The sequence below is a fragment of the Moschus berezovskii genome, chromosome 16, assembly GCF_049115385.1.
Source record: "Moschus berezovskii isolate FMDL1 chromosome 16, NW_MosBer_1.0, whole genome shotgun sequence".
Taxonomy (NCBI): domain Eukaryota; kingdom Metazoa; phylum Chordata; class Mammalia; order Artiodactyla; family Moschidae; genus Moschus; species Moschus berezovskii.
Genome location: NC_142475.1, coordinates 15486330 through 15512469, shown reverse-complemented (window position 1 = coordinate 15512469; position 26140 = coordinate 15486330). Strand labels below are relative to the sequence as shown.

The window sequence follows — 26140 nt, the reverse complement described above, 5'->3', positions numbered from 1 at the left end:
CCACCTGGGGAGCCCTTCCTGGCAGGTATCACCATGTTAATTACATAGGCATTTATGTACTGACGTATATACTGTTTCTCCCTTGCCAGGTTCCCTAATCAGGAGGGGAGCGTCCCTGCACAAACTCCTGATGAATGGACAATGACACCCCAGTACACTGGAACAACCAACCCCAAGTCCCAAGCCCATCTCTGAAGGTGGGGGGTGGGAACTTCTCCATCTGGGTCCCCCTTCTCAGCTCCCACAGTTGCTTTGCCTCCTCTCTGTGTCCAGCAGGAACCCTGCCTAACAGTGGTTACCAAGGGGGGGTGAGAGTTTCATTTTTTTCTGTTATTTATAATTACCCGTTTTTGAATTTTCTAACAAGAGTTTATACCAAGAGCTTTTATAATAATAAAAAAAAATCAATGTTACAAAAGAACCTCTTTGAAAGAAGCATTTTAAAAGCAGTGAACCCTGCCAGTGCAGAAGATGAAAGAGACCTGGGTTTGATCCCTGGTTTGGGAAGATCCCCTGGAGAAGGAAATGGCAACCCACTCCAGTATTCTTGCCTGGAAAATCCCATGGACAGGGGAACCTGATGGGCTATGGTTCATAGGGCTGCAAAGAGTCAGACACGGCTGAAGCAACTTAGCACACAGACGTAGTATCCAGTTCCCATTCCCATTTGAAATAGGTTGGAAAATGTAGATTGCATGAAAACAGTGAATCAAGATCTTGAAGCAATAGTTATCAGTTTTTGAATTTTCTAACAAGAGTTTTTATAATAATGAAAAAAAAAATCAAGGGCCGTTTCCCCTGATTTGTGCTATGGAAGAGTAACTTTGGTGGCATCACAGGTTACTTAGCTCTGGGAAATTGAAAGGATTTAGTGTATGGATAAATGAATAATGTGTCTCCCTTGCCAGGCTCCCTAATCAGGAGGGGAGCACTCGTGCACAAACTCCTGATGGCTGGACAATGACACCCCAGGACGCTGGAACAACCAACCCCCAAGTCCCAAGCCTGCGGCCAATTCCCAATCCCAACTGAAATAGGTTGAAAAATGCAGATTGTATGAAAGCAGTGAACCAAGATCTTGAATCAATAACCAGTTTTCCCCCAAGACTTCCCCCAACACTTCCCCCAACAGGGTAGGTAGAGAGGTCATGAGGTGCTCTTTCCTTCCAGGACAGGACAGCCCTGAAGCCCTGCAGGGTCCCATCCATCAAAGCAGCAGGGCACCACCTTGACAGTCCATCAGAACCATCTAGGGGCTTCAGAAAATATGCCCAGCACACTGCCTTGAGGCAGACAGCAGGGGCCAGGGTGCAGGCAACAGTGTTCCTGAAGTTCCCAGATAACCCCAGTGTGCAGCCAGGTTGAGAGTCATTGAAACTCCCAGGTAAAAAGTGCTCAAATATATGTATTCATCCAGGGAAAGACACAAGAGTCAGCCTTTATCAACTCTCTCCAGGCTCAGATTCTTCTTTTAAACAAATCTCTATTTTTTTTTTTCTTTTGCCGTCCTCGGACCTCCCTCCAGTGTCTGAAAGACCCTGGACACTACGTGAGGGCGCAGAGAGTGGTAGGAACAGGAGGATCATGGCTTGCATTCCAGAAGAACGTCCCACAAACAGCAGGCCTGCCAGTTGGCCTTGGGCCTTTCATACTGTTTTTAGAACGTTGGGGATTTATGGCCACTAGTGAGCTGTACTGTCCCAAAGGAAACCATTGAGGGATTAATTTAATTAAACAAAGACAAAGGAATAAATACAGACTAGGTTCTGACAAAACAACTTTGTTGTTTCTCTGGCAGTGGTCGCTTTCATTGGAAACAAATACAGATGTTTTTGGATGATTCTTTATTCTTCAGAAAAACAGCACTTCTTTTTCTCACAGCCTGGGAGGATTTCAGTGAAGGATGATAAAACTGTGGGGGTGGGAAAAGCACTACATTCAGAGTTCCCATTACCCTTTCAAGCCTTCTCTACCCCATGACTCCCACTCATGACTTCAATCTGATGTCACCTCCTCCAGGAAGGCTTCTCCAGGTTGGCAGGGCTTCGAGTTTCCTTCCTCTGGGCTCCTCGAGCTCTCTACACGTGGCTCCACTAGAGCACTTAAGCATTTATCCCACAGTATTATCCCACAGTAGGCACTTTGAACTCACAAACCAAAACTGAGTCACAGTATTTATCCCACAGTATTAGAAGGGCCTGATCACAACTCTGATGGCCACACGGGAATGTGAGCTGGTGTGACTCAGTTTGATTCCCCAGTGTCCTAGTGCATGGAGTTGGTGCCCCATAAGTGTTCATCTGCTGAACGAACAGTGACAGAGTCCCATCCCCCTGCCTCCCAACAGGGATGTCCTAGAGTCCTGCAATATCTCCTCCACTAGATATGGGGTCCTGGGTCCTGGGAAGATGAGTGAGATGGGAACAAAACTCTTCCCAAGTCTCTGCACCTCTCCTCGTCCCCAGCAAGAGATATTCCTCTCCCAGCAGAGGACAGAGACATCAGGGAGCCAGTCTCCAGCTGCAGACACTGGAATCCTCACAACAGCTAAGGAAACAGCTGTCTTGCTGTCTCCCGCATCCCTGGTACCTACCACACTGCCTGGCACATGACAGGTGCTCATCAAGGGCTTGAGAATGGATGAATGGACCCAACACCTGAAACACAGGGCTGTCAGGCATTCCTCGCTCATCATTCTTACCCAGGCTGTAAGCCATGAGGGGCACAGGATGTCTTGGTGGTTCTCAGGGTACCCATGATACCACATGCTTCACATAGTAGGTGCTTAGTGGACGTGTGTTGAGCCGACTTGACAGTAGCCAGCCTGGAGTACTCAGGGGTGGAGAGCTCTTATCTGACCACTCCCTGTTAGAGGTCAAGTTCCCCATCATAGTTTCCCTTACCACAGTTACAATAAAACACTTAATTTGCAATTGATAATTTAATGTCTACTTCCCCTGCCATTTGAAGCCAGTGCTTGTTCTGTTCAGCCCTCCAGCTCAAATAACTTGCATGGTGTTTGGCATGTGGTCAATTTTGAAAAATATATTTGAATGACTGAATTGAATCATTCATCAAATAGTTCAAACTGCTGGGAAAACAACAGTGAATGAAACAATAGATCCCTTGATTTAAAAAAAATCAATCGATCCCTCTCGCCATGGAGTTGATATTCAGGTGGGAAGCCAGCTCCTACTGACTCACATTGACGGACCATGCCCACCTCTTCCCAGCTCTGCATTCAGCAAGGCCACGTGCGCAGCGTGAAATCAGCCATGGTGGCAGTATTGACACCACAGGAATTGGTGAACATTACAAATTGGGTATTTCCCCCTGGAGATCTGGTTGTTAAACGTTTACTAGCATACCATGGACAGCGGCCAGACGAACCATAAACAGCTTAAACCATACATTACTTAGATCTGAGAGGTACTGGGGAACAAAAGCGGGACAGAGCAGTAGGAGCATGGAGGGGAGGGAGCTCCTGTTTTACACAGTGTGGTCAGAAGGCCATCTCACAGAAAAGATGACTGTATACCAGGACCTGAGGGAGGTAATGTGAAAAAGCAGCGGTCAGGAGGACTGAATCTTGGAGGAGGAGGAGGTAAGGGGCAGTTATGGTTCTTCTTCTTTTTTTAAGAAAATATTTATTTATTTGACTGCACCAGGTCTTTAGTTGTGGCATGAGGGATCTGGTTCCCTCAACCAGGATCAAACCTGGGCCTCCTGCATTGGGAGTGCAGAGTCTTAGCCACTGGACCACCAGGGAAGTCCCATGTTTCTTTACATAGGGTACAAGGGAGGTGATCAGATAGGATGAAGAGAACATTGCCTTTGGAGTCAGACCTGGCTTCAGCGAGGTGACCCGTGTGACTTCACGTAAGTGATTTCCGTGAGACTGAATTTTCATAGAAGTTAAATAATTAAGTAGAGAAAACATCTTATTGCAGGGTTAAATGCGATAACATAGATGATAAAGTACCTGAGAGATAGTAGTGAAGTCACTCAGTCGTGTCCGACTCTTTGCGATCCCATGGACTGTAGCCTCAGGCTTCTCTGTCCATGGGATTTTCCAGGCAAGAGTACTGGAGTGGGTTGCCATTTCCTTCTCCAGGGGATCTTCCTGACCCAGGGATCGAACCCAGGTCTCCTGCATTGCAGGCAGACGCTTTAACCTCTGAGCCACCGGCCATAAGCTTCCCTTTTTCTTGTACTTGGTCGTGTCCAACTCTTTGCAGCTCCATGGATTGCAGCCCCTGGGCTACTCTGACCATGGGATTTCCCAGGCAAGAATACTGGAGTAGGTTGCCATTTCCTATGCTAGGGGATCTTCCCGATCCAGGGATCGAATCTGCATTTCTTGAGTCTCCTGCATTGGTGGGCAGGACTTTACCAGCAGTGCCAAATGTCTTAGTAGTTGCAGACCCAGTTAAGCATGGAGAAGGGTGACCCCAACCAGATTTTGCCTACATCACAATTCTAATACAATACCACTTTATTGGGTGCCTATGAAACCCCCCACATGTGGACCCTAGATTCGGATCACTTTAAAGAACATCAGTGTATCTGTGGCTAAGTTTTGGTTTGTGAGTTCTAGGCTGACTTGATCTGATACAGCAAAGTAGGCAATTTTTAATTTTATAGCAAAAGATCTCAACAAACTCAAACAATGCCTTGCGGGAGGGCATGTGTTAGTACATAGCTGACAGTCAGCAAAATCTTCTTGCTTCTTTTCCTGGAGAGTTTTAGAAGGGATGTAAACCACATCTGCTCGGTCTCCCCGATGAAATAAATCAGGGAGGATTTGATAACTAAGAGCCCCAGGGCTGTGCTCACATCCATCCCTGGTGTTTCCCTTGAGGCTCACAGGCATTCTAGATTTAAGGGCCTTCCTCCATGTGTGATCTTGAAAGCCTGGCACAGTGCCTCAGCCTGGAGAACTTGGAAAACTTTCATCTGGTTACCCTGGACAATAAAGAAGCATGGGACAAAGACTGTGGCGGTTGCGGCTGACATCATCCTAGATGAAATAAAAGGGTTTTTACTGCCTTTTCAGAGTTTTATACAAGCCACATGGCATGCTATTGACACCAGTGACAGTCTGATCTCTCCTTTAGAGTTTAAGCAAAATGAACACCTTTAAAGACATGCTCCACTTTCGTGGTAAAGAACCTGCCTGCAAATGTAGGAGATGTAAGAGACAAGGGTTCAATCTCTGGGTTGGGAAGATCCCCTGGAGGAGGGCATGGCAACCCACTGCAGTATTCTTGCCTGGAGAATCCCATGGACAGAGGAGCCTGGCAGGCTACGGTCTATTGGGTCACACAGAGTCGGACACGAGTGAAGCGACTTAGTACGCACATATGATGCTATTGAGCCTGAGACGGAGAAATCAGAAATTATTTATCACAGCGAGAGAGAATAGAAATGTATTATTAGAGCTGCTATTTCTCTCTGCTGGGAAACAATGGGATCTCTGCCTGCTCCAACCCAAAAGCTCACTTGGAGCTAGGGCTCCGCTAAAGCCTAAGAAATCCAAGCCTGCATTTTTAGGGACTATCCCCCTTCTTTCATTATGTCTGAAAGCCCTAATCGTATTTTGACAGCTGCAGTTTGAATTTAAAGACTTTCAGCAGTTAATGTGAGTCATCAGCCTGTGCTTCCACGCTGGAAGAAACAAAAGCAAGCCAATGTCACCCACAAAAGCAAACCTGTCCTTTCAGGCAAACTCCAGCTGTGCCCTGCTCGCATCCCTCCTCCCCCAAAGCTTCATGCTTTTTCAATCAGTTATCCTATTCACGAACTGAGATTTTAGTTTCCGTTTGAGAGGGGAAAAAGAGGAGGAGCCCTAAAACAAAGCCTGAAAACGTAAGTGTATCTGACCGAAAGAGGTTGATCGAAATCAGAAATAAGCGTGAACGAATAAGGCCCTAGTCTTGTTGAGCGCTTTGCAATTTCTAAATGGCTGTCAATCACAGCATCCCGTTCTCATTATGAACTCCCTACGGAGCAGCCATCTCTCAGGGAGTGATCTAGCTTAAAACGGCTGGGTCAGTGGTTTTCAAACTCGAGTTTAAGATCAGAACTCCCAGGAGGGCTTGTTAAAACACATCCTCCCGGGCCACACCCCTAGAGTCCCTGATTCAGTAGGTCTGGGATAGGTACCGCGTGGGAATTTACATTCCTAACAAGCCCCCGCTCCCGCCCCGACAAAGCCGCCTGCTTGTGTACGCATGCGCAGTCTGCTCCTTCTTGCACTTTGCGATCTGTGGGCTGCCCCAACGCTGAGACCCTGACCTCCTCTTTCCGCACTCCCTCTCTCCCTCCAAGATTCCATGCATTTTCAGGCCAATGACCACCCCCAGCATATCCAGCCAGGCATTTTTCCTCGAACTCTAACCCCCATCTCCAGCTGCACCCAACCACTTGTGTGGGCTCTTGCCCAGACTCGCTCTTGCTTTCCCCAGCAAAACCAGGTTTCCTCTCTGATAACTGAAGTTATCAAACACCCCTCACCCACCATTCCCCATCTTAGGTCATAAACTCTTCCCCTGGGTGGGGATTATTGCTATGATCTAATTAATTCCACTGGCATAAGAAACATAAGCACTGAATTGATCGAACTGATTGCATCGTCCACCTTCTGCTCCACACGTGCAGAGCACCAGGGAAGCCAAGATCTGCGTGTTCCTTGGATCTCCAACATATGAGAGACACACTTATTTCTCTCCCACACCCCACCAGAGTGTCTGGCCCATGGAGGGGAATGAATAAGTATTGAATGAATAAATGAACGAGTGAGGGGATAGGTAAATGGTATTTCTGCACCCATTCTCTACCTAAATCTAATACTATAGTATGTATTACTGCCAGGGTCAATGTAGTAAAACGTGGTTTTCCCTCTGACACCCTGTATTCAGCCCCTCTATCCACCAAAGACCACAGCTGGAAGTCAGCTTGAGAAATCAAATCACCCCATAATTTGTTCCAGCTTAAATGCCTTTCCTCATCCCCCACTAATGCTCCAAACATGCTCTTCCAAACAAGCAGTCTCTTCTAGTTAGCATCCTCCAAAGACCACAAGCCCTGCAGTTCTTTCCTCTTCTTTAACTTGCTAGGAAAACCCTTCCTCCCCAACCCCTGATTGTTCCATGGCTCTCTGATCTCTTCTCTTGCAGCCGTCTGTCTCAATACCACTTACCTTCCAAAACCACACTGTTCTGTGTGTGTGTGTGTAGACTATGCCATAAGCTACACATATTTAATGTATACAATCTGATAAATTTGACATAGCAACACATCATCACCATAATCAAGACAACATACCCATCACCTCCAGATCCCCAGTTTCCTAGTGCCCGTTGGTAACCCCTCCACCTGCCCCATCCCTCCCCCTGGCTCCAGGCAGCCACTCATCTGCTGATCTCTGTCACACAGATTAGTTACCATTTTCTAAAATTTCATACAAATGGAATCCTACAGTACTGACTCTTTTTCTGGGCTTGTTTCTTTCATTCAACAGGGCTATTTTGACATTCCTCCAGCCTGCTGCATGTGTCAGTGTGCTGTGCTCATTCGCTTTGTCGTGTCTGACTGTTTGCGGTGACCCCATGGACTGTAGCCTGCCAGGCTCCTCTGTCCATGGAATTTTCCAGGCAAGAATACTGGAGTGGACTGCCATTTCCTCCCCCAACACGTGTCAGTCTTTCACTCTTTTCATTGCAGCAGCAGCAGCAGTATTACATTGTATGCATATCTCACAATTTGTTATCAGTCCACCAGTTGATGATTTGAGTTGTTTTGAGTTGAGTTGTTCCCAGTTTTAGCTTATTACAAGTAAACATTTGTGCTCAAATCTTGGTTTGAACATAAACTTTAATTTCTTTTGAGTAAATACCTAAAAGTGGAATGGTTCGATATCATGGTAAGTACATATTTAATTTTGTAAGAAACTTCTAACCTGTTTTCCCAAAGTGGTTGAACCATTTTATCTTCCTACCAGGAAAAAATGATAATTCTGTTCCCAACTTTGCCATTACTTGACATGGTCAATATTTTTAAATGTATTCAATCTAGTGAAAGTAGAGTGGAGGTATCTTGTTATAGCTTTAATTTGTATTTTCTTAGTGACTAATAAGGTTGAGCATCTCTTCTTTATATATCTTCTTTGGTTTAGTGTCTATTCAAATTTTTTGCCCATTTTGACTGGGCTGTTTATTTTCTTATTATAGAGTTATAAGAATTCTTTATAAATTCTAAGGTCCTTTGTTGGATATATTTAATTTCAGTCTATGATTTGCCTTTTCAGTTTAGTAGCAGTGTATTTTGCAGAGCAAATATTTTAATTTTGATGATGTTCAATTTATTGAGTTTCTCTTTTGTGTTCTGCGTCCTATTTAAAAAATCCTTGCCAAACCCAGGGTCATCAATTGTTCCCCTACATTTTAATCTGGACATTTACATGCTTCTCCTTTATATTAACACTTGAAATCAGTTTTAAATAAATTTTTGTGTATGGTATGAGGTAAGGTCAAGGTCTGCTTTTTTACATATGGCAATCTAATCGTTGTGACACCATTAGCTGATGACAATATTCTCTTCCTGTGCATTGCCTTGGCACGTTTGTCAAAAATCATTTCACCATAAATGTGAGGGTCTAGTTCTGCAGGTCTATATCCTGTGCCAGTGATGGTCACTGTTACAAGACTACCACACTGCTTTCATTACAATTGCTTTATAGTCAGTCTGAAGATAATTTGATCCCTCCAACTTTATTTTTCTTGAAGTTTTACTTGATTCTCATTATTTGTAGATTCCATACTTGCGAATTTACCTGCTTTATAAAATGTACTTGGAACCTAGAATGTACTTGGAACTTGTATATAAAATGTATATAAATGGAACTTGCATATAAAATGTACTTGGAACTTGAGCATTTTCGTGGTCATTCATGGATCTGTGCAGAGTGGTGAAACCCTTGAGCCACTGCACTTTCCTAGTGAAAGTCAAACAAACACTGTTCTGCCTTCTTGTTTTGGAGCTCATGCTATAAACAAATACCTTTTCTGTGTTCTATTTAAAGCCATAATATTAGAATTTTTGTGCTATCTATTGGTGACTTCACTGTTTAAAACGGCCCCTACGAGTAGTGTTGAAGTGCTGTCTGGTGTTCCTAAGGCAAGAAGGCCATGATATGCCTTAGGGAGGAAAGGTGTTAGATGAGCTTCATTCCCGCATGAGTAATAGTGCTGTTGGCTGTAAGTTCAATGTTAATAAATCAACAATATATACTCGATAAGGTGTCTTTAAACAGAAACACCCATAAAATAAGGTTCTGTATTGATTTGTGAAATGTTGTGGCCAGAGGCTTGCAGGAAACTAACCCTATATTTCCTCTAGGAACCTCTGGTAACCACTAGTTCAGGTTCACAGAGACTTACAAACCATAAGTACTGTGAGTAATAAGAATCGACTGACTATTCAGTTGTTTTTCTTTAATTTTCATCTATATTTTAGAATCAGGTCATCAGTTTCTACTCAAAAATGTCTGCTAGGATTTTGATAGGGATTGCTTTGAATCTATAGATCATTTTGGAAAGGACTGACATCTAAGCAATAGTAAGTCTTCTATTTGATGATTTGTTGATCTTTCCATTTCTTTAGGTCTTCTTTAATTACTGCAGACATCATTTGTATTTGTCAGTGTATAGATCATGTCATGTTTTGCTAATTTATCTCTAATTTCTATATTTCTTATACTAGTATAAAACTTTTTAAATGTCTATTTCAGATTTTTGTTGCAGTATATAATAATGAGAGAATAGCACTGAAACATGTATATTATCATATGTGAAACAGATCACCAGTCCAGGTTCAATGCATGAGACAAGGTGCTCAGGGCTGGTGCACTGAGATGACCCTGAGGGATGGGATGTGGAGGGAGGTGGGAGGGGGGCTCAGGATGGGGAACACATGTACACGCATGGCTGACTCATGTCAGTGTATGGCAAAACCCACTACAATATTGTAAAGTAATTAGCCTCCAATTAAAATAAATAAATAAAATACAATCAAATAATTTTGCATATTGACTTTTTATCTTGCAACCTTGCCGAATTCATTAATTAATTTTAGAGCTTTTTTGAAAATTCTATTAGCTTTTCTACATATGCAGTCAAATAGTCTGTAAAAACAGTTTACTTTTTCTTTTCTAATCTGTACTAATTTCTAATTTCTTTTTATTTCATTATTATATCAGTTAAAACATCCAGTCCAACATCGAATGGAAGTATGGCAATAGACATACTTTTTTGTTCCTTATCCTAAAAGGAAAGCACGTAGTCTTTTACTCTTGGGTGTGATGTTAACTCTTGTTGTTGTTCAATCAGTCATGTCTGACTCTTTGTGACCGCACGGACTGTGGCACGCCAGGCTTCCCTGTCCTTCACTGTCTCCTGGAGTTTGCTCAAACTCGTGTCCATTGAGTCTGTGATGCCATCCAACCATCTCATCCTCTGTTGCCCGCTTCTCCTCCTGCCCTCAGTCTTTTCCAGCATCAGGATAGTTTCCAAGATGTTAACTCTAGGTCTTTTCATATATACTCTTTATCAGGTTGAGGAATTTCCCTTTTATTTCTAGTTTATTGAGAGTTTTTTATCATGAATGAACAATGGGCATTGTCCAATATTTTTTGGACATCTATTGAAATGATCTTATGATTTTACATTTTTTAGGCTATTAATATGGTAAATTAAATTATATTAATTTTTATTGAAGTATAGTCAATATTGTGTAAGTATAGTCAATATGTACAAGTATACAATATAGTGATTCATGATTTTTAAAGTGATAAAATATTGGTTATATTCCCTGTGTTGTGCAATATATCCTTGCAGTTTATTTTATACACAATAATTTGTATCCCTTAATCTCCTATCCCTACTTACCCCTCCCCTTTCCCTCACCCCATGGGCAACCACAAATTTGTTCTCTACTCCCTGTGAGTCTGTCCCTTTTCTTATTATGGTCACTAGTTTGTTGTATATTTTTAGATTCCACATATCAGTGATATCATCCAGTATTTGTTTTTCTCTGTCTGGCTTATTTCACTTAACATAAAAGCCTCCAGGTCCATTCATGTTGTTGCAAATGATAAGATGTAATCCTTTTTATGGCTGAGTAGTATTCCATTGTATATGTATACCACATTTTCTTTATTCATTCATCTGCTGATGGACACTTAGGTTGCTTCCATGTCTTGGCAACTGTAAATAATGCTGCTATGAAAAACACAATGCATATATCTTCCTGAATTAGTATTTTTGTTTCTTTCAAATATGCACCCAGGAGTGGAATTGATGGATCATGTATAGTTCTGTTCTTAGTTTTTTGAGAACCCTCTACACTGTTTTCTGCAGTGGCTACACTAACAGTAGGATGAGGATTCCTTTCCCCCTACATCCTCACCAGTGTTTGTTATTTGTGGGTTTTTTTCTTTTTCTTTTTTGATGATAGACATTCTGACAGATATGAGGTGATATCTCAATGTGACTTTGACTTACATTTCCCTGATGATTAGCAATGTGGGGCATCTTTTCCTGTGCCTGTTTGCCATCTGTCTGTCCCCTTTGGAAAAATGGCTATTCAGGTCTTCTGCCCATTTTTTTTTTTTTCAGTTGGGTTGTTTGTTTGTTTTGATGTTGAGTTGTATGAGCTGTTTATTTATTTTAGATAGTAACCCCTTATCAGTCATATCATTTGCAAATATTTACTCCAATTCTGAAGGTTGTATTTTTGTTTTGTCTTTTCTTTAACTGTACAAAACTTTTAAGTTTAATTAGATCCCCTTTGTTTATTTTTGCTTTTAATTTCTTTACTTTAGGAGACAGATCAAAAAAAAATTGCTATGATTTATGTTCTGCCTATGTTTTCCTCTAGGAGTGGTTCTGTGGTTCTGATCTAACATTTAGGTCTTTAATCCATTTTGCATTTATTCTTGTATGCTGTATTAGAGAATATTTTAATTTCATTCTTTTACATGTAGATGTCCAGTTTTCCCAGCACCACTTAGAAGAGACTCTTCTTCTCCACTGTATATTCTTATCTCCTCTGTCACAGATCAGTTGACCGTAAGTACCTGGGTTTATTTCTAGACTATCTATTCTGTTCCACCAGTCCGTGCGGTTTGTTTGTGTGTGTATGTGTGTGTGTGTATGTGTGTGTGTGTGTGTGTGTGTGAGAGAGAGAGGGAGAGAGACATTACATACTGTTTTAATTACTATAGCTTTGTAACATAGTCTTAAACCAGGGAGTATAATTCCTCTAGTTCTTTTCTTCTTTTTCAAGATTGTTTGACTATTGATGGTCTTTTGTGTTTCTATACAAATTTTAAAATTATTTGTTTTAGTTCTATAAAGAAAATGCCATTGGTATTTTAATAGGAATTGCACTGAATCTGTAGATTGCCTTGAATAGTATGGCTATTTTAACATTAATTCTTCCAATCCAAGTACATAGTATATCTTTCCATCTATGTGTGTCATCTTCAACTTTTTGTTTTTTTGGCTGTGCCACATGCACGTGGGATCCTACTTCCCTAACAAGAGACTAAACCTGCACCCTCTGCAGTAAGGTGCAAAGTCTTAACCACTGGACTGCTAAGGAACTTCCTATCTTCAATTTCTTTCATCAGTGTCTTATAGTTTCCAAGTACAGGTCTTTTACCTCATTAACTAGGCTTATTCCTAGGTATTTTATTCTTTTCGATGCAATGGTAAATGGGCTTTTCCCTTAATTTCTCTTTCTGATATTTTGTTGTTAGTGTATAGAAACGCAACAGATTTTTGTATAATTTTGTATCCTGCAACTTTAGCATATTTGTTAATGAGTTCTGGCAGTTTTCTGGTGGCATGCTTACAATTTTTTTATGTATAGTATCAGTCATATATTAATTTATTTTTTAAAAAACTTCATTTATTTATTTTTGGCAGTACTGAGTCTTTGTTGCTGCACAGGCTTTTCTCTGATTGTGGGGAGTGGGACTACTCTCTAGTTGCAGTGCTATTCTCAGTGCAGTGGCTTCTCTTGTTGCAGAGCATGGGTGCTAGGGCACGTGGGCTTCAGTAGTTTCAGTATGTGGGCTCAGTAGTTGCACCTCTTGGGCTCTAGAGCATGAGATCAATAGTTGTGGCACACAGGCTTAGTTGCTCTGTGGTACATGGGATCTTCCCAGATCAGGGATGGAACCCACGTTTCCTGCATTGGCAGGTGGACTCTTTACCACTTACCAGCCAGGGAAGCCTTGTTTATTGATTTTTGAATGGTAACCTTGAATGTTAAACCAATGCTTGTGATAAATCCTACTTGGTCTTGATTATATTATATATACGGGTTCTATTTGAGAAGTTTTTAAGAATTTTTTTTCATTCACATTCATGAGGAATGTTGGTTACTGCTTTATTTTCCCTTTTTAATAATGTGGCTGTTTCTCTGTCACATCAAAGGGATCATGTCCTTTGATTAAACTGTAATATAAAAGCTATTAAATTGCTTATATAACTTGGGAAAATAATCTCAGGAATATCTGAACAATAAAACTGTAAAATGCATTTGATAGTTTCTTGAGAAAAAATGAGAAAGCTGGACAAGAAAGTTTACATTTTCTTGCCAAGTGAAGTTTTCTAAGTGTTGCATTTTCATTATTCTTCCAGACAGATTAAATATTCCAGAAGGGAGACAAAAAGGGGAAAATTCCTTATTTTTTAAAACTAAACAAAATAAAGCTTTTTCTTGTTAGTGGGAAAAGAATTCAAGGGTAGGGGAATGGTGGAGGAAAAGAGATATATGAAGACGGGGGCACTTCATGAGGATTCCACCTCCCCCTCACACTGTTAAATGGGGAAAGAGAAGAACGTAAACTTCTACTGAGTCCATGCGGGTTATGCACTTGGTAATGCTTTTATCTATATCTTTGGCTTTGGGTGGGGCGGACTTTTTGGAGGACCGAAGAATCTTACAGTGTTGCCTCCAGTACATTACAAATAGCTCATGCGGTATGGGCAAAACGTTAAAGGTAAAATTATTTAATGTACTTGATCTCGTCTTTAAATAAAGGGGCATATTTTGAGACACTGAATAAATGATGTCCAAAAGAGAGTTGTTTGGACAATGAAGAGACCCAAATCCAGGTCATCTAAAGATGTGTTCATGCCTCCCCTGAAAAAAAGAAAATTAAATGGGGTGGGGGGTTTACATTCTTCAATAATCAAAGGGCTTCTCTTTTTAGATGGAAAAGGAAATAACCTTTTTAGTCTATGGCGTCAGTTGGCCATATACTTCAGTATATGATCCTTCAGAAATAGGATCAAAGGTGGGAATTATAAAGAGTAGGATTTCATTTCAACCACTGACCCAAGCTACCTTGGAGGTGGGATACGGGTGCTTTGTAATGATCTGTGTTCCAGATGGGTGATGATGGATGGATAGGCACCATCACTCTGGGACACCAGGGAGAAACAGAATTCCTGGGCTAAGGGGGAGAGGACGCTAATAGTCTGATAGACAAGGTCTGTTTCCACTTGAAGAACCTGTGACTCAGCAATGTCCGCCTCCTCTGTCCACACAGGCAGGGAATGACTAGAAAATGGCGGCTACAGCGTGTGTGTATGTGTGTGTTTGAAGGCCATCGCCTCTCACAATCATCCTGTACATGACAGAATCACAGGAGTTACTAGTGAACTTGGGAGAATGACAATCATTTGAATGTCAGACCTGGTGAACTAGTTCTGAGTCTCCTCTGAGATCAGTGAGTGCTTTGAACCTGCCTGTCCTCTTGGGCTGGGAGGAGTGTCTCTGGCTGCAGGACTGCTTGCCACCTCAAGGATCATGGGACAAGCGATGCTGGCAAGCATCGAATGGTGGCAAAAGCCAGGACCATGCAGTCACACGTAATGGGATTTGGGTTCTGGCTTGGTCTCATTACTAGCCCTATGACCTCAAGTAAATTGTCTAACCTTTCTGGCACCTTAATTTTCCTTATCTGTAAAATGAAACGCTAAACCTACTTTAAGAGCTTGATGTCAGAATTAATGAGATAACAAATATAAAACACTCAGGAGAGCTCCTGGCACATGGTATAAACACTTAGTAAGTGATTATAGTTAGTCCTGACCTTGTGTGTAGCATACTGGGCTAAGCAGGGGCTGCAATCACTGTGGGCTGCAGTTATCTTGGTCATTTATTTGACTTCTATGCAAGAACGTAACTTCAAGAGAGCAGGAATACTGATGTTTTAGGCACTATTTCATTTCTAGAAGGTTTTTTTTTTCCTGGCTTTTTTCATGCTGCATAGCTTGCAGGATCTTAGTTCCCTGACCAGGGATCGAACCCATGCCCACTGAAGTGGAAGTGCAGACTGGACTGCCAGGACCTCCCAGGGCCTGGCACATCTTAAAGGCTCAAAGCTGGAAAGGGCTGTGTCTCATTCCTCTCCAGGCCCAGAGAATTCCTCTGCATGTTGGCAGAGAGCAGCCCAGAAACGGAGGTCGGGGTCTGGCCCAGACTCCCCTTTGGCACAACTTTGAACTGTCCACCAGACTAAACTCAGGGGCTGACAAGGATCAACTGATGGTTTGTCACCACCCTTCCCATCTTATGGGTGAGGAAGCTGAGTCAAGGAGTTTAGATCACCAGTTCAGGGTGACAGACAGACAGACAGAACATCAGGGTTGGAACTCGGGTCTGCAGACTCCGAAGGCCTTGAGCTTTCCACAAGGCCCCTGGTGTACAACTTCAGGTGTGCAAACAAGAGTCATTATTATGATCTTTTCCTGGGAGAGAGAGAAATGCTCTTTTTGACTGGACATATTAAAGTAAATCTGGCGCCGACAATAAAGGTAGTTCCTCTGCTTCCAGGTGACCGGAGGGAGGGGTCAGCTGTGATGGGAGGGCGGGGTCAGCTGTGATGGGAGGGCGGGGTCAGTTGGGACAGCTGAGCCCTACTCCCCTCCTACCCTGCTCCCTTCCCTCCCAACCGCCTTGGCTGGCTGAAGCCAGGGAATCTCAAACCATGGCAGCAGCAACCTAGGTCAGAAGTTCACGACAGTCTACGGCCATACCACCCTAAACGTGCCCATCTGATCTCAGAAGCTAAGCGGGGTCGAGCCTGGTTAGTACTTGGATGGGAGAATTTCATAGCAAATGCAGATGCCAAGGTCCCACCCAGACCTGCTGACTATCAGTCTGGGGGTGCCGGGAGGTGGGCAGGGGCAGGGGTCAGCTTCCTGGGTGTCTCTTTCCCCATTACTGAAGCTTGAGAACCACTGCCTAGGCTCAGGCCCCTCTGAGCTGGGCCTCCCCGCCCCTCCACCTGATCAGTCTGTCAGAAGCCCAGACAGTTTCTGCATCATGCCATGTGATGCACCTACAGCCCCAGAACCGGAGAGAACCCAGGCCCCAGACCTGGGAGAGCTTGGGGCCTCAGAACTTGAGGTGGGACCGGGCAGGGGGGCTGGCAAACCTGGTATGTGGGGAAGGCCTGCTTATGACATCAGGGGGAGAATTTTTTATGTTTCATTTGCTTATCTCAAGATATCTCTGGATTGACTAAGCCAGAGCATGGAAAACAGACACTGGCACATGCCGGGATCCTAGCAGATCAAGGGAGCAGAAGACAAAGGGAAGAATTTCTTGAGAGTCCCTTAGGACTGCAAGGAGATCCAACCAGTCCATCCTAAAGGAAATCAGTCCTGAATATACATTGGAAGGACTGATGCTGAAGCTGAAACTCTAATACTTTGGCCACCTGATGTGAAGAACTGACTCATTGGAAAGACCCTGATGCTGGGAAAGATTGAAGGCGGGAGGAGAAGGGGATGACAGAGGATTAGATGGCTGGATGGCATCAGCGACTCAATGGACATGAGTTTGAGTAAGCTCCAGGAGTTGGTGATGGACTCAGAGGCCTGGAGTGCTATAATCCATGGGGTCGCAAAGAGTCAGACACGACTGAGTGACTGAACTGAACTGAAAGAAGGGAAGTGCAGGACAGGAGTTAGCGAGGTGGAGGGAGGCTGAGTGCTCTGCAGAGAAACCCTCCCGGGGCGGGGAGGAGAGAGTAGGGGGAGGCTCCCGGAGAGGACGGTGCATGTCTGAGATGTTCAGCTTATTTGCTGAGCAGTGTGTGAGGTGACTCCGCCTGAGCGCCCCCAGTCCTCCAGTAAACTCTATTAAACCCATGAGCATATGGTATAAGTGATTTTTGTTGTGAAAACCAAAGAAGGGTCAGGGGTTCAAGCGGAAGACCAGGATGATTCAGGCTCCACTCAACAAACAACCTGGGATTCTGGGTTCTGGGAGGAGCTGGAGAACACAGGGACCCCTCCCCCAGGGGGGCTCACAGAGTCTGGGGGCCTTGAGCTTCTACAGGCCACCAACCAGAGGAGTTGAGCAGATGTTTCCTAATCTTGGGGGGCAGGGAGGCCCCGAGCCAACCACTCTCAACCCACTGAAAAGTGAGAAGACAAAAGGAAAATGTGGTTTGGCTCCATAAACGCGATACTAATTACAGCCATTTGTGCAAACTGCTTTCCATTAGGGCTTAATTACTTACCATGCAGTATAATCACAATTACGCATTACATGACCTACATGTCAGATTTGCTGAGTTTTATTTGCCTCCATGTGGGCTGGTCTTCCTCATGTCCTGAGGAAGTCTGGTTGTTTTCTAGGCTATTAGTGTCTTTATTTATAACTTTAAAAAAAAGTATAGGCACAAGACTCAACGTATGCGTAATTCTCTCCTCTAAAAGGCGGATTACCTCATGCGGTTCTAATGTCAGTATATTGTCCAGTACAGGGGCTTGGCCAAAAAAAGAGAATGTGGATTCTATTAACACTTTATATCTGCTTGCCCTTTTTTATTCAGGAGACCTATAAAGCTTCCCTCACCAGACCAATTAGACTCCTGCACTCTTCTAAAACAGAACTTGTGTAATCCTTCCCAGCCAACATTAATAGCTCACCCTAAATCCATGCTTCAAGGAAGATAAAGAAAAAAAAATACAGAAACAACTCCTCAGGGTGAAACAGAGCAGGACCCTGTAGTCCTTACCCCCACCCACCCACCACCCAATGTCCTCTGCCTGCCTATAATTTGTAGAAAACTTTGGTCAATGAGTAAGTTTAATCAGAGAAACGAGGAATACAGAAACAAAGGAAAACAGTCAAAGGAGACCAAATAATAATAATACAGTCATTAAGCATAGTCAAGGACCTTTAGTTCCCTCTCAAGGACTACAGATAATATTCTGAGCCATATCCTGTGAGCTGTTATAAATACTAACACACCAGGGTGAAAAGTTAACTACATGATGATCAACTGCACCCATGACATACGCTGCCACGATTCCAAGAACTGGCCTCAAAGAAATGGGAACAAATGGACCCCGGAACTGAAGATTACCTGTGCCTAAAGCGACCACGATGACACTACCCCCCACAACCAGTTTGAAGATGACTGTCAGAGCCAATTGTGCTGTTTCTGCACGTAGCCCCCTCCTTCTCTCTATAAAAGCTCTTGCCCCACTGGTTGCCCCTGGAGGGGCTGGCCTTTGGACAGATGTTGCCAGCATTTGCCCCCCACCATTTGCCAGCATCTGAAATAAAGCAAACCTTCCTTTCCACCAACCTGGCCTGTTTATTGGCTTTTGGGGTGGTGAGCAGTCAGACCCCCATACACCTTTCAGTGACAAGGGCACAGTTCATAAAGACCACGGATGAAAAGGCTCTTCAGCGGATCCTCTCTAAAGAACAGCTTGGAAGTCAAGGATAGTAGCTCAAGAATCCAAGGAAGCTATTTCTGAGAAGGAGCCTCCAGCAATCTTCCAAACTCTTCCCAATGGCCTACTGTGTGCCTGGCTCTGGTCTTAGTGCTGTGAAGGCAGAGTAGGGGGCAGGGCAACACAAAATATGTGGCTTAGACTACCTTGTTTCTGTTCTTTAGGGAAATGATGACTTGGCTGGGTGGAGGTCACAGGTGAATTAAATGGGCCCAGATAAAAGAAGAGAGCATGAGAAAGCTGAAGAGGACAGAACAGACAGATCAGCAAAGTAATCTTACTTCTGCAGGTCTTCTCATCTGAGCTGAGGATGTAGCCTTGCTTGCACCTGCAGACGTACGAGCCCGGCGTGTTGATGCAGAAGTGGGCACAGTTATGTTCCAGGATGCTGCACATGTGGACCGCTGAAAGGGAAGAGGTGGGACGTTAGAGCAACAATGATGCCTTCTCTAACCTTATCCTCCGGCAAACAGTCATCCAGAGGCTACTCAGTGAAGTGAGCAAGCACGACCCAAAGAGAAACAAGCTGCAGGCCCTGCCCTCAAGGGGGGTTTACAGCCTTTGGTTGGACAAGACAGTTCTACATAAATGCCATCATCAATAAATTAAGAGATTGGGATAGACATTTATACATTACCATGTGTAAAATAGATAGCTAGTGGGAACCTGCTATAAAGCACAGGAAGCTCGGCTCTGTGCTCTGTGATGACCTTGATGGGTGGGTTGGGGGGGGGTCAGAGAGAGGGCCAAAAGGGAGGGGGTATATGTATACATATGGGGTTTTCCAGGCAGTACTAGTGGAAAAGCACCTGCCTGCCAGTGCAGGAGAGGTAAAAGACGCAGGTTCGATCCCTGGGTTGGGAAGATCCCCTGGAGGAGGGCATGGCAACCCACTCAGTATTCTTACCTGGAGAATCCCATGGTCAGAGGAGCCCAGCAGACTACAGTCTATAGGGTTGTAAAGAGTTGGACATGACTGAAGCAACTTAGCACTTTGCATACGGCTGATTCACTTCTTTGTACAGCAGAAACTAGCACCACGTTGTAAAGCAATTATACTCCAATGAAAAAAAAATATGTATAGATAGAGAGCCATGGAGGGTCAAAGGGAAATGAAGTTAGGCTGAGTCATATGAAATTGTTGATATCCAACTAAAACTAGGGGCTTCCCAACTGGCTCAGGGGTAAAGAATCCGCCTGCCAACACAGGAGATGTAAGTTCGATTCCTGAGTGGGGAAGATCCCCTAGAGAAAGAAGTGGCAACCCGCTCCAGTATTCTTGCCTGTAAAATCCCATGGACAGTGGGCTACAGTCTGTGGAGTTGCAAAAAATTCAGACACAACTTAGCAACTAAACAATACAACTAAAAACAGGTCAAAAGTGACCATCGGTCACTGTCATAAGACAGAAATTTCACAGTTCAATTAATAATATCCAATTGGTGAGCAGAGGGTTTACTGATACCAGAAGGGGCTTTGGTTAGTGTATGGATTTTTCATAGGCAGAAACGGGCTTGCAGGAAAAGTTATTAGTTAAATGAGGATGTAATAAAGATCACCAGTCTCAGGCTCATCAATCCCAAGAATAATGTAATTTTTTAATAGGTAAAAGTGTTATAAAAATCTTGGAGTAAAAAAATGCATTCATATGTTTCCATAATCTTTATGTCTCAATTTAAAAATATTTCCACATTTAGTTTCTGAAGTAGCTCAGCTTTCAGATTCATCAATTCTTGCATGAGTCTGTCCAGAGCTCACAAAAATTCTTATTGTTTTTTACATCTTAAGTTTATTACTTGGCTGAAGCCATATATATAATTCAACCTGAACATATTTAAAATTAACAAGCATCCGTATAAACAGAGTACAAGTTATGCAAATGTTCTCATAAACAAAAAGGACGTCCATGTGTAGAAATTTATTTTTATAAAGCTAAAATAGAAGAGGCTATCAAAAGCTATGAAAAGTCTCCTTAACCCTGTATTGGAAAACTCAGCTTCTGATGAAATCGATGGCGTATCCTAAGTATATGTCCCTTTACTTCAAAGCGAGAAACATGGTGGGCAGTAAATGAAGGCAAAACTTTTATTTTATAACAATACAATTTAGAATGATTGTGATTGTTCTGAGTTTACAATTGTCTGTGTTTTAATTCCTAAGATATAAATAACACTGAGTGCATGCTAAGTCGCTTCAGTCTTGTCTGACTCTGCGACCCTATGGGCTGTAGCCTGCCAGGCTCCTCTGTCCATGGGATTCTTCAGGCAGAAATACTGGAGTGGGGAGCCATGCCCTCCTCCAGGGGATCTCCCTGACCCAGAGAAGGAACCGGTGTCTCTTATGTCTCCTGCCGTGGCAGGTGGGTTCTTTACCACTAGTGCCACCTAGTAAGCCCATAAATAACGTTAGGAAAGCTTCTAGATTAAAATCAGTCATTTTTACTTCAGTGTGAAAGAAATATCTGGGGATTTTTCGTTTATTTTTTAATTTATTTTGGCCGTGCCGGCTCTTATTTGTGGCACACGGGATCTCGCATGGCATGTGAACTCTTAGTTGTGCATGTGGGATGTGGTTTCCTGACCAGGATGGAACCCAGGCCCCCTGCATTGGGACCGCGAAGTCTTAACCACTGGACCACCCCAGAAGTCCTGAAATACCTGTTTTTGTGACCATGAGCAATTTTCTTAACTTTTTAAATATTAAATGGGAGTAAAAATAGTACTAACTTCGTAAGGGCCTTGTAAGGATTAAAGTAATTAAGATGGCAAAGTGCTTAGAACACTGCCCAGAGGAATGTTTGATATACATTAACTGTATGTAAAGGAGAAGTGTGGTGGGCTTTTATTTTAGATGCTTGGGTTCATCCTATATACATTCGTCTTCAACTTGGCTTTTCACTCAACATTAATAACAGATTCTACCTTTACTGATATATACTCTCTTTCATGGAATCTAAGATCCATGCAGTTTCCGGAGATGTTCAAATGTGAGGATACAGACAGTTGATCCTAATTATCACGGATTCCATATTTGCAAATTTGCCTACTTGGAAGACTTTATTTGTAACCCTAAAATCAGTATTCACAGTATTTTCATCATCATTTAAAGACATGTGCAGAGCGATGAGAAACTTAAGTTGCCTGATGCACTCATTCCCACCTGCAGCTGAACAGGCGATGCCCTGCATTCTTGTTTCTGCTCTCAGGCTGTGAACAAGTGTCCATTTCAAGGTCTATTAGTTGCCACACCTTTTGTGTTTCTGTGCTTTTTGTTGGTGATTTTGCTGTTTAGGATGGCCCCACAAGTAGTGCTGAAGTGCTGGTGTTTGCTGAAGTGAAGTGTGCGTGGTGTTCCTAAGTGCAAGAACGCTGTGAGGTACCTTTCAGAGAAAATGTGTGTTTAATAAATTTCATCCAGGCATGAGTGATAGTGCTGTTGGCTGTGAGTTCAATGTTAATGAATTCACAATATATAAATAAGTGAAAGTCACTCAGTCGTGTCCGACTCTTTGCGACCCCATGGGCTATACAGTCCATGGAATTCTCCAGGCCAGAATACTGGAGTATGTAGCCATTCCCTTTGCCAGGGGATCTTCACAACCCAGGGACTGAACCCAGGTCTCCCGCATTGCAGGCAGATTCTTTACCAGGTAAGCCACAAGGAAAGTCCTTATGGTGTCTTTAAACAGAAACACACATAAAACAAGATAATGTATCGATCAGTTGACCACAATGCTGGACCAGAGGCTCAGAGGAACCTAACCCTGTATTTCCTCTAGGAGCAGCGGTTCATACTTAGTAATTCAGTATTCACCGGGACTTTAAAGAACATCATTACCAAGTATAATGAGAATCAATTGTACATCTTAGATTTGATCAAGTACATGGCTGCTAAGTCGCCTTCAGTCATTGAGACCCCATGGACTGTAGCCCTCCAGGCTCCTCTGTCCATGGGATTTCCCAGGCAAGAATACTGGAGTGGGGCGCCATTTCGTTCTCCAGGGGATCTTCCTAACCCAGGGATCAAACCTGCGTCTCCTGCACTGGCAGGCAGGTTCTTTACCTCTAGTGCCACCTGGGAAGCAGGTGATCAAGTACATTAGGTCTGGTTTATTCCTTTTAATTGCTTTGTCCATTGGTCATATGACTATGCCTCATTTTATTTAGCCGTTTCCCCAACCAGTCCACATTTTCACTTTCCCAATGCTGTGATAAGCATTCTCAAACACATCTCCTTGAGCAAATGTGCAACTGTTTCTCTAGGACTGGGTCCTGCTTTTAAACAGATTATCACCTAATTGCCTTGTAAGGTAGCTCATACCAGCAATGCACAAAGAGTAATGATTCCCACTTCCTCCAAACTTTAGCTCTCAGGATTAGCAAACATTAAGTTTTGACAGGGAAAAATCATTATCCTGTTTTTAATTTGCATTGCTTTGCACCCTGGAAAGCTCTCTTCTTTTCCAGGCTGCTGGCATCACATTACCCACGGACATAGAAGCAGTTCTTGTGCAACTCTCAGCGTGTCATGGTTCTCCTCTGTAATGAAGGAAATCTGAAGTCTAGGCAACCAGCAACACAGCTGCTATCCACTGGTGTGAGGCCCAAGTGATGAGTCCGCTGTCTGACTTCTCACGGAGACCCTGACAGGATTATTTAGACAGGAGAGTGAGGCAGAGAAAATAACTGCTCAGCTGCAGACAGCATAGCGGACGACTTCTGGAAAAAGACTAAAGCCAAGCTTCACCAGGACCTTGCATGAATTCCTTAATTTCCCTGAGCGCCACTTTCTTCACTTGTCGAATAGGGAAATTAAAAGAACTACTGCATAAGGTTCGGAGTGACAGCTTGTTACTAAGGCTTGTTTTGGCTATGTACTATAAAAGAAATTGGAACCAGGAATTTGGTGTAATGGAAAGAGCACTCGATTAGAAGCCAGAAGACCTCTGCTCCAGTTTCCCTCTGCCTAGAACAAGTGAGGGACGTTCAGGTAAGTTGGGGAGCTCTCTCTGACTTATTTCTTCACCTGTAGAATAAAGGCATGTCTGGTGTCTAGGGGCCTTCGGTACAGACACTTCTATTTTTCAGAAGCTGTCCTTCCTTCTCATTTTAAATGTGTGATGACAGGGGAACTGTGTGTCGGTGTGAGGCAGTCCCCCTCCTGGCCACTGTTGAGTGTACAGACTTTGACAAGTGGAGTCTTTTCTTGGCATTGAGGCACGAGAATTGAGGAAAGGGGCACCTACACCGAGGGCAAGCGTATCTGAGGGCCGACAGGCTACACGCTGTCTGCCCAGGGAACCAGATGAATCCAAGGGGAAGCAGAGAGTGGGGATGGAAGCAAAGCTGGACTGTCATTCACCACACTGCCTATTTCCATGAGTAATATAACACAATCGCCTCTCTTCTAAAGCTACCTCAGGCTGAACGTCTATTACTTTCAAAAAGAATCCCAAATGTTTTTACTAAGGTCGTATAAAAATTTTCCGTCTCTGAAATTCTATAGGCAGGAATGAGTGATCCTAAGAGCATCTGACCTGAGCACCTCCCTCTCCCGACGTGACTGAAGAGAGGGCGATTGTCCCGCCTCGGACAGTGGCCTGAAGGGGCCTCACACCCCGAAGGCCTTGTAGGTTGAAGCTGGAACAAGGCTTTGAGTTCAGGAGAAAGAATCACATAATGAGCAGACTAAGTCATTGGCAGGACTGGATTTTGGATTTTTTTTAACTAGTAAGTCTGAACATTCATAAATGTTTATTAATGGATGTGTGATTGACCAAAGGAATGATCAAAGGAGGGGTGGGCTGACTGGGGATCTTGCATTATTACTGGGTATGGAAAGTCATGGTATGTGGAAGTCGAGCCGGCCTCCCACTGAGTGACAGGGCCTTGAGGGGCTGCAGTAAGTGTGGGCTTTATCCAGGGGGGTTGATGGGAGACGTGTCTTAGGAACACTATCGAGTGACTGAGTACTCAGTCGTGTCTGACTCTCTGTGATCCTGTGGACTGTAGCCCACCAGGCTCCTCTGTCCATGGAGTTTTCCAGGCAAGAATACTGGAGTGAGTTGACATTCCCTACTCCGAAGGATCTTCCCGACCCAGGGATCAAAACTGTGTCTCTAGCATCTCCTGCACTGTCAGTCGGATTCTTTACCACTGCACCACCAGAGAAGCTCAGGAACACTGTTAGAGCCTTCGATTGTGCCTGGGTAAGGTGGGGCTCTTAGGGTAGGAATGACCAACCTCCAGGCTTTAAATACCAGGCTAAGCTGATAAAGCCGATGCCAAGAGGTTAATTAAAAGCAGCCCGGGGAATTCCCTGGTGGCCCAGGGGTTAGGACTCTGTGCTTTCACTGCTGAGGGCCCGGCTGCAATCCCGGGTCGGGGAACTAAGATCTTGCGAGTGGCTTGGTGTGGCCAAAAGCAAAACACAGAAAGAAAACAGACAGCCCTACCCAGGTTACAAGTCGTCAGAAGGCTCAGGATAGACATGCATTTTTCAGCCTCTAAATTCAGTGTCCTCTCTCACTGGGTGGCAAAAACGTTGGGCCTCAGCACGGGTAGGTTTTGGTCACCTTGCAGACAGGGCCTCATTCACAGGACACCGGGCCTCTAAGTCTCTCTTGGCAGGCTGAGAATGCAACCGCAGGAGGCCCCCAGTGCCCCCGCCCTTAGCTGTGGCTGGTATAGGGATTCACTGCCAGTGGGTACAAGGCCACCGCTATGCCCGAGTTCATGTCCACACCAGTGAGAGCCAGAGTCAGGACTCCCAGTGAAGGTCAGACCTTCTAATTGTACAATAAAAGTGTCTGCTTTCATCCCACCTGGAGACACCTTGTCTCTCCCAATCCACAGATCCAGCCGCGCTCTTCACTTCCGCCCAAAGCACACCAGCCTTAGCCCATCTTCCCTCTGAAATCTCTTCTTCACGTCTGTTTTGACCTCTCTGTCCCTGCCCAGCCTCTCGTTTAGCACTTCTCAAGTTGGGGGTTGTGTCCCCTTAGAGATCATGAAATTAACAGAGACTCTGGACTTGTGTTTTGTTTTGTTTTTTTTGCTGTTGTTTTCGTTTTTAAATGAAAGAGAAAAAAACCATTAAAAATACCATTCTCTTCCTTGCAATCACCCTTCCTACACATTCTGTCCAATAAACTGCCATTCACCTTTCACATCCATGCAGCAGGTTGTAGTTAAGATGCAGGCTCTGAGCCAGAATGGCTGGGTTCACACCTCAGCTCTACCATGGAATGCTGTGTGAGCTTGGTCAAGTTACTGAGCTTCTCTGGGTCTCTTTTCTTCTTCTGT

At 43.8% G+C, this 26140-nt stretch overlaps 1 protein-coding gene across 2 annotated transcripts in view; it reads right to left on the bottom strand.

Annotated features, from left to right (window-relative positions):
* MATN2 (matrilin 2) overlaps positions 1–26140 on the bottom strand; it is a 166806-nt gene that overhangs the window by 81988 nt on the left and 58678 nt on the right. For both annotated transcript variants that reach the window (XM_055431892.2, XM_055431891.2), the window contains exon 4: positions 19118–19240. In XM_055431892.2, coding sequence (XP_055287867.2) covers positions 19118–19240 — 123 coding nt within the window. The remainder of the gene's footprint in view (positions 1–19117; positions 19241–26140) is intronic.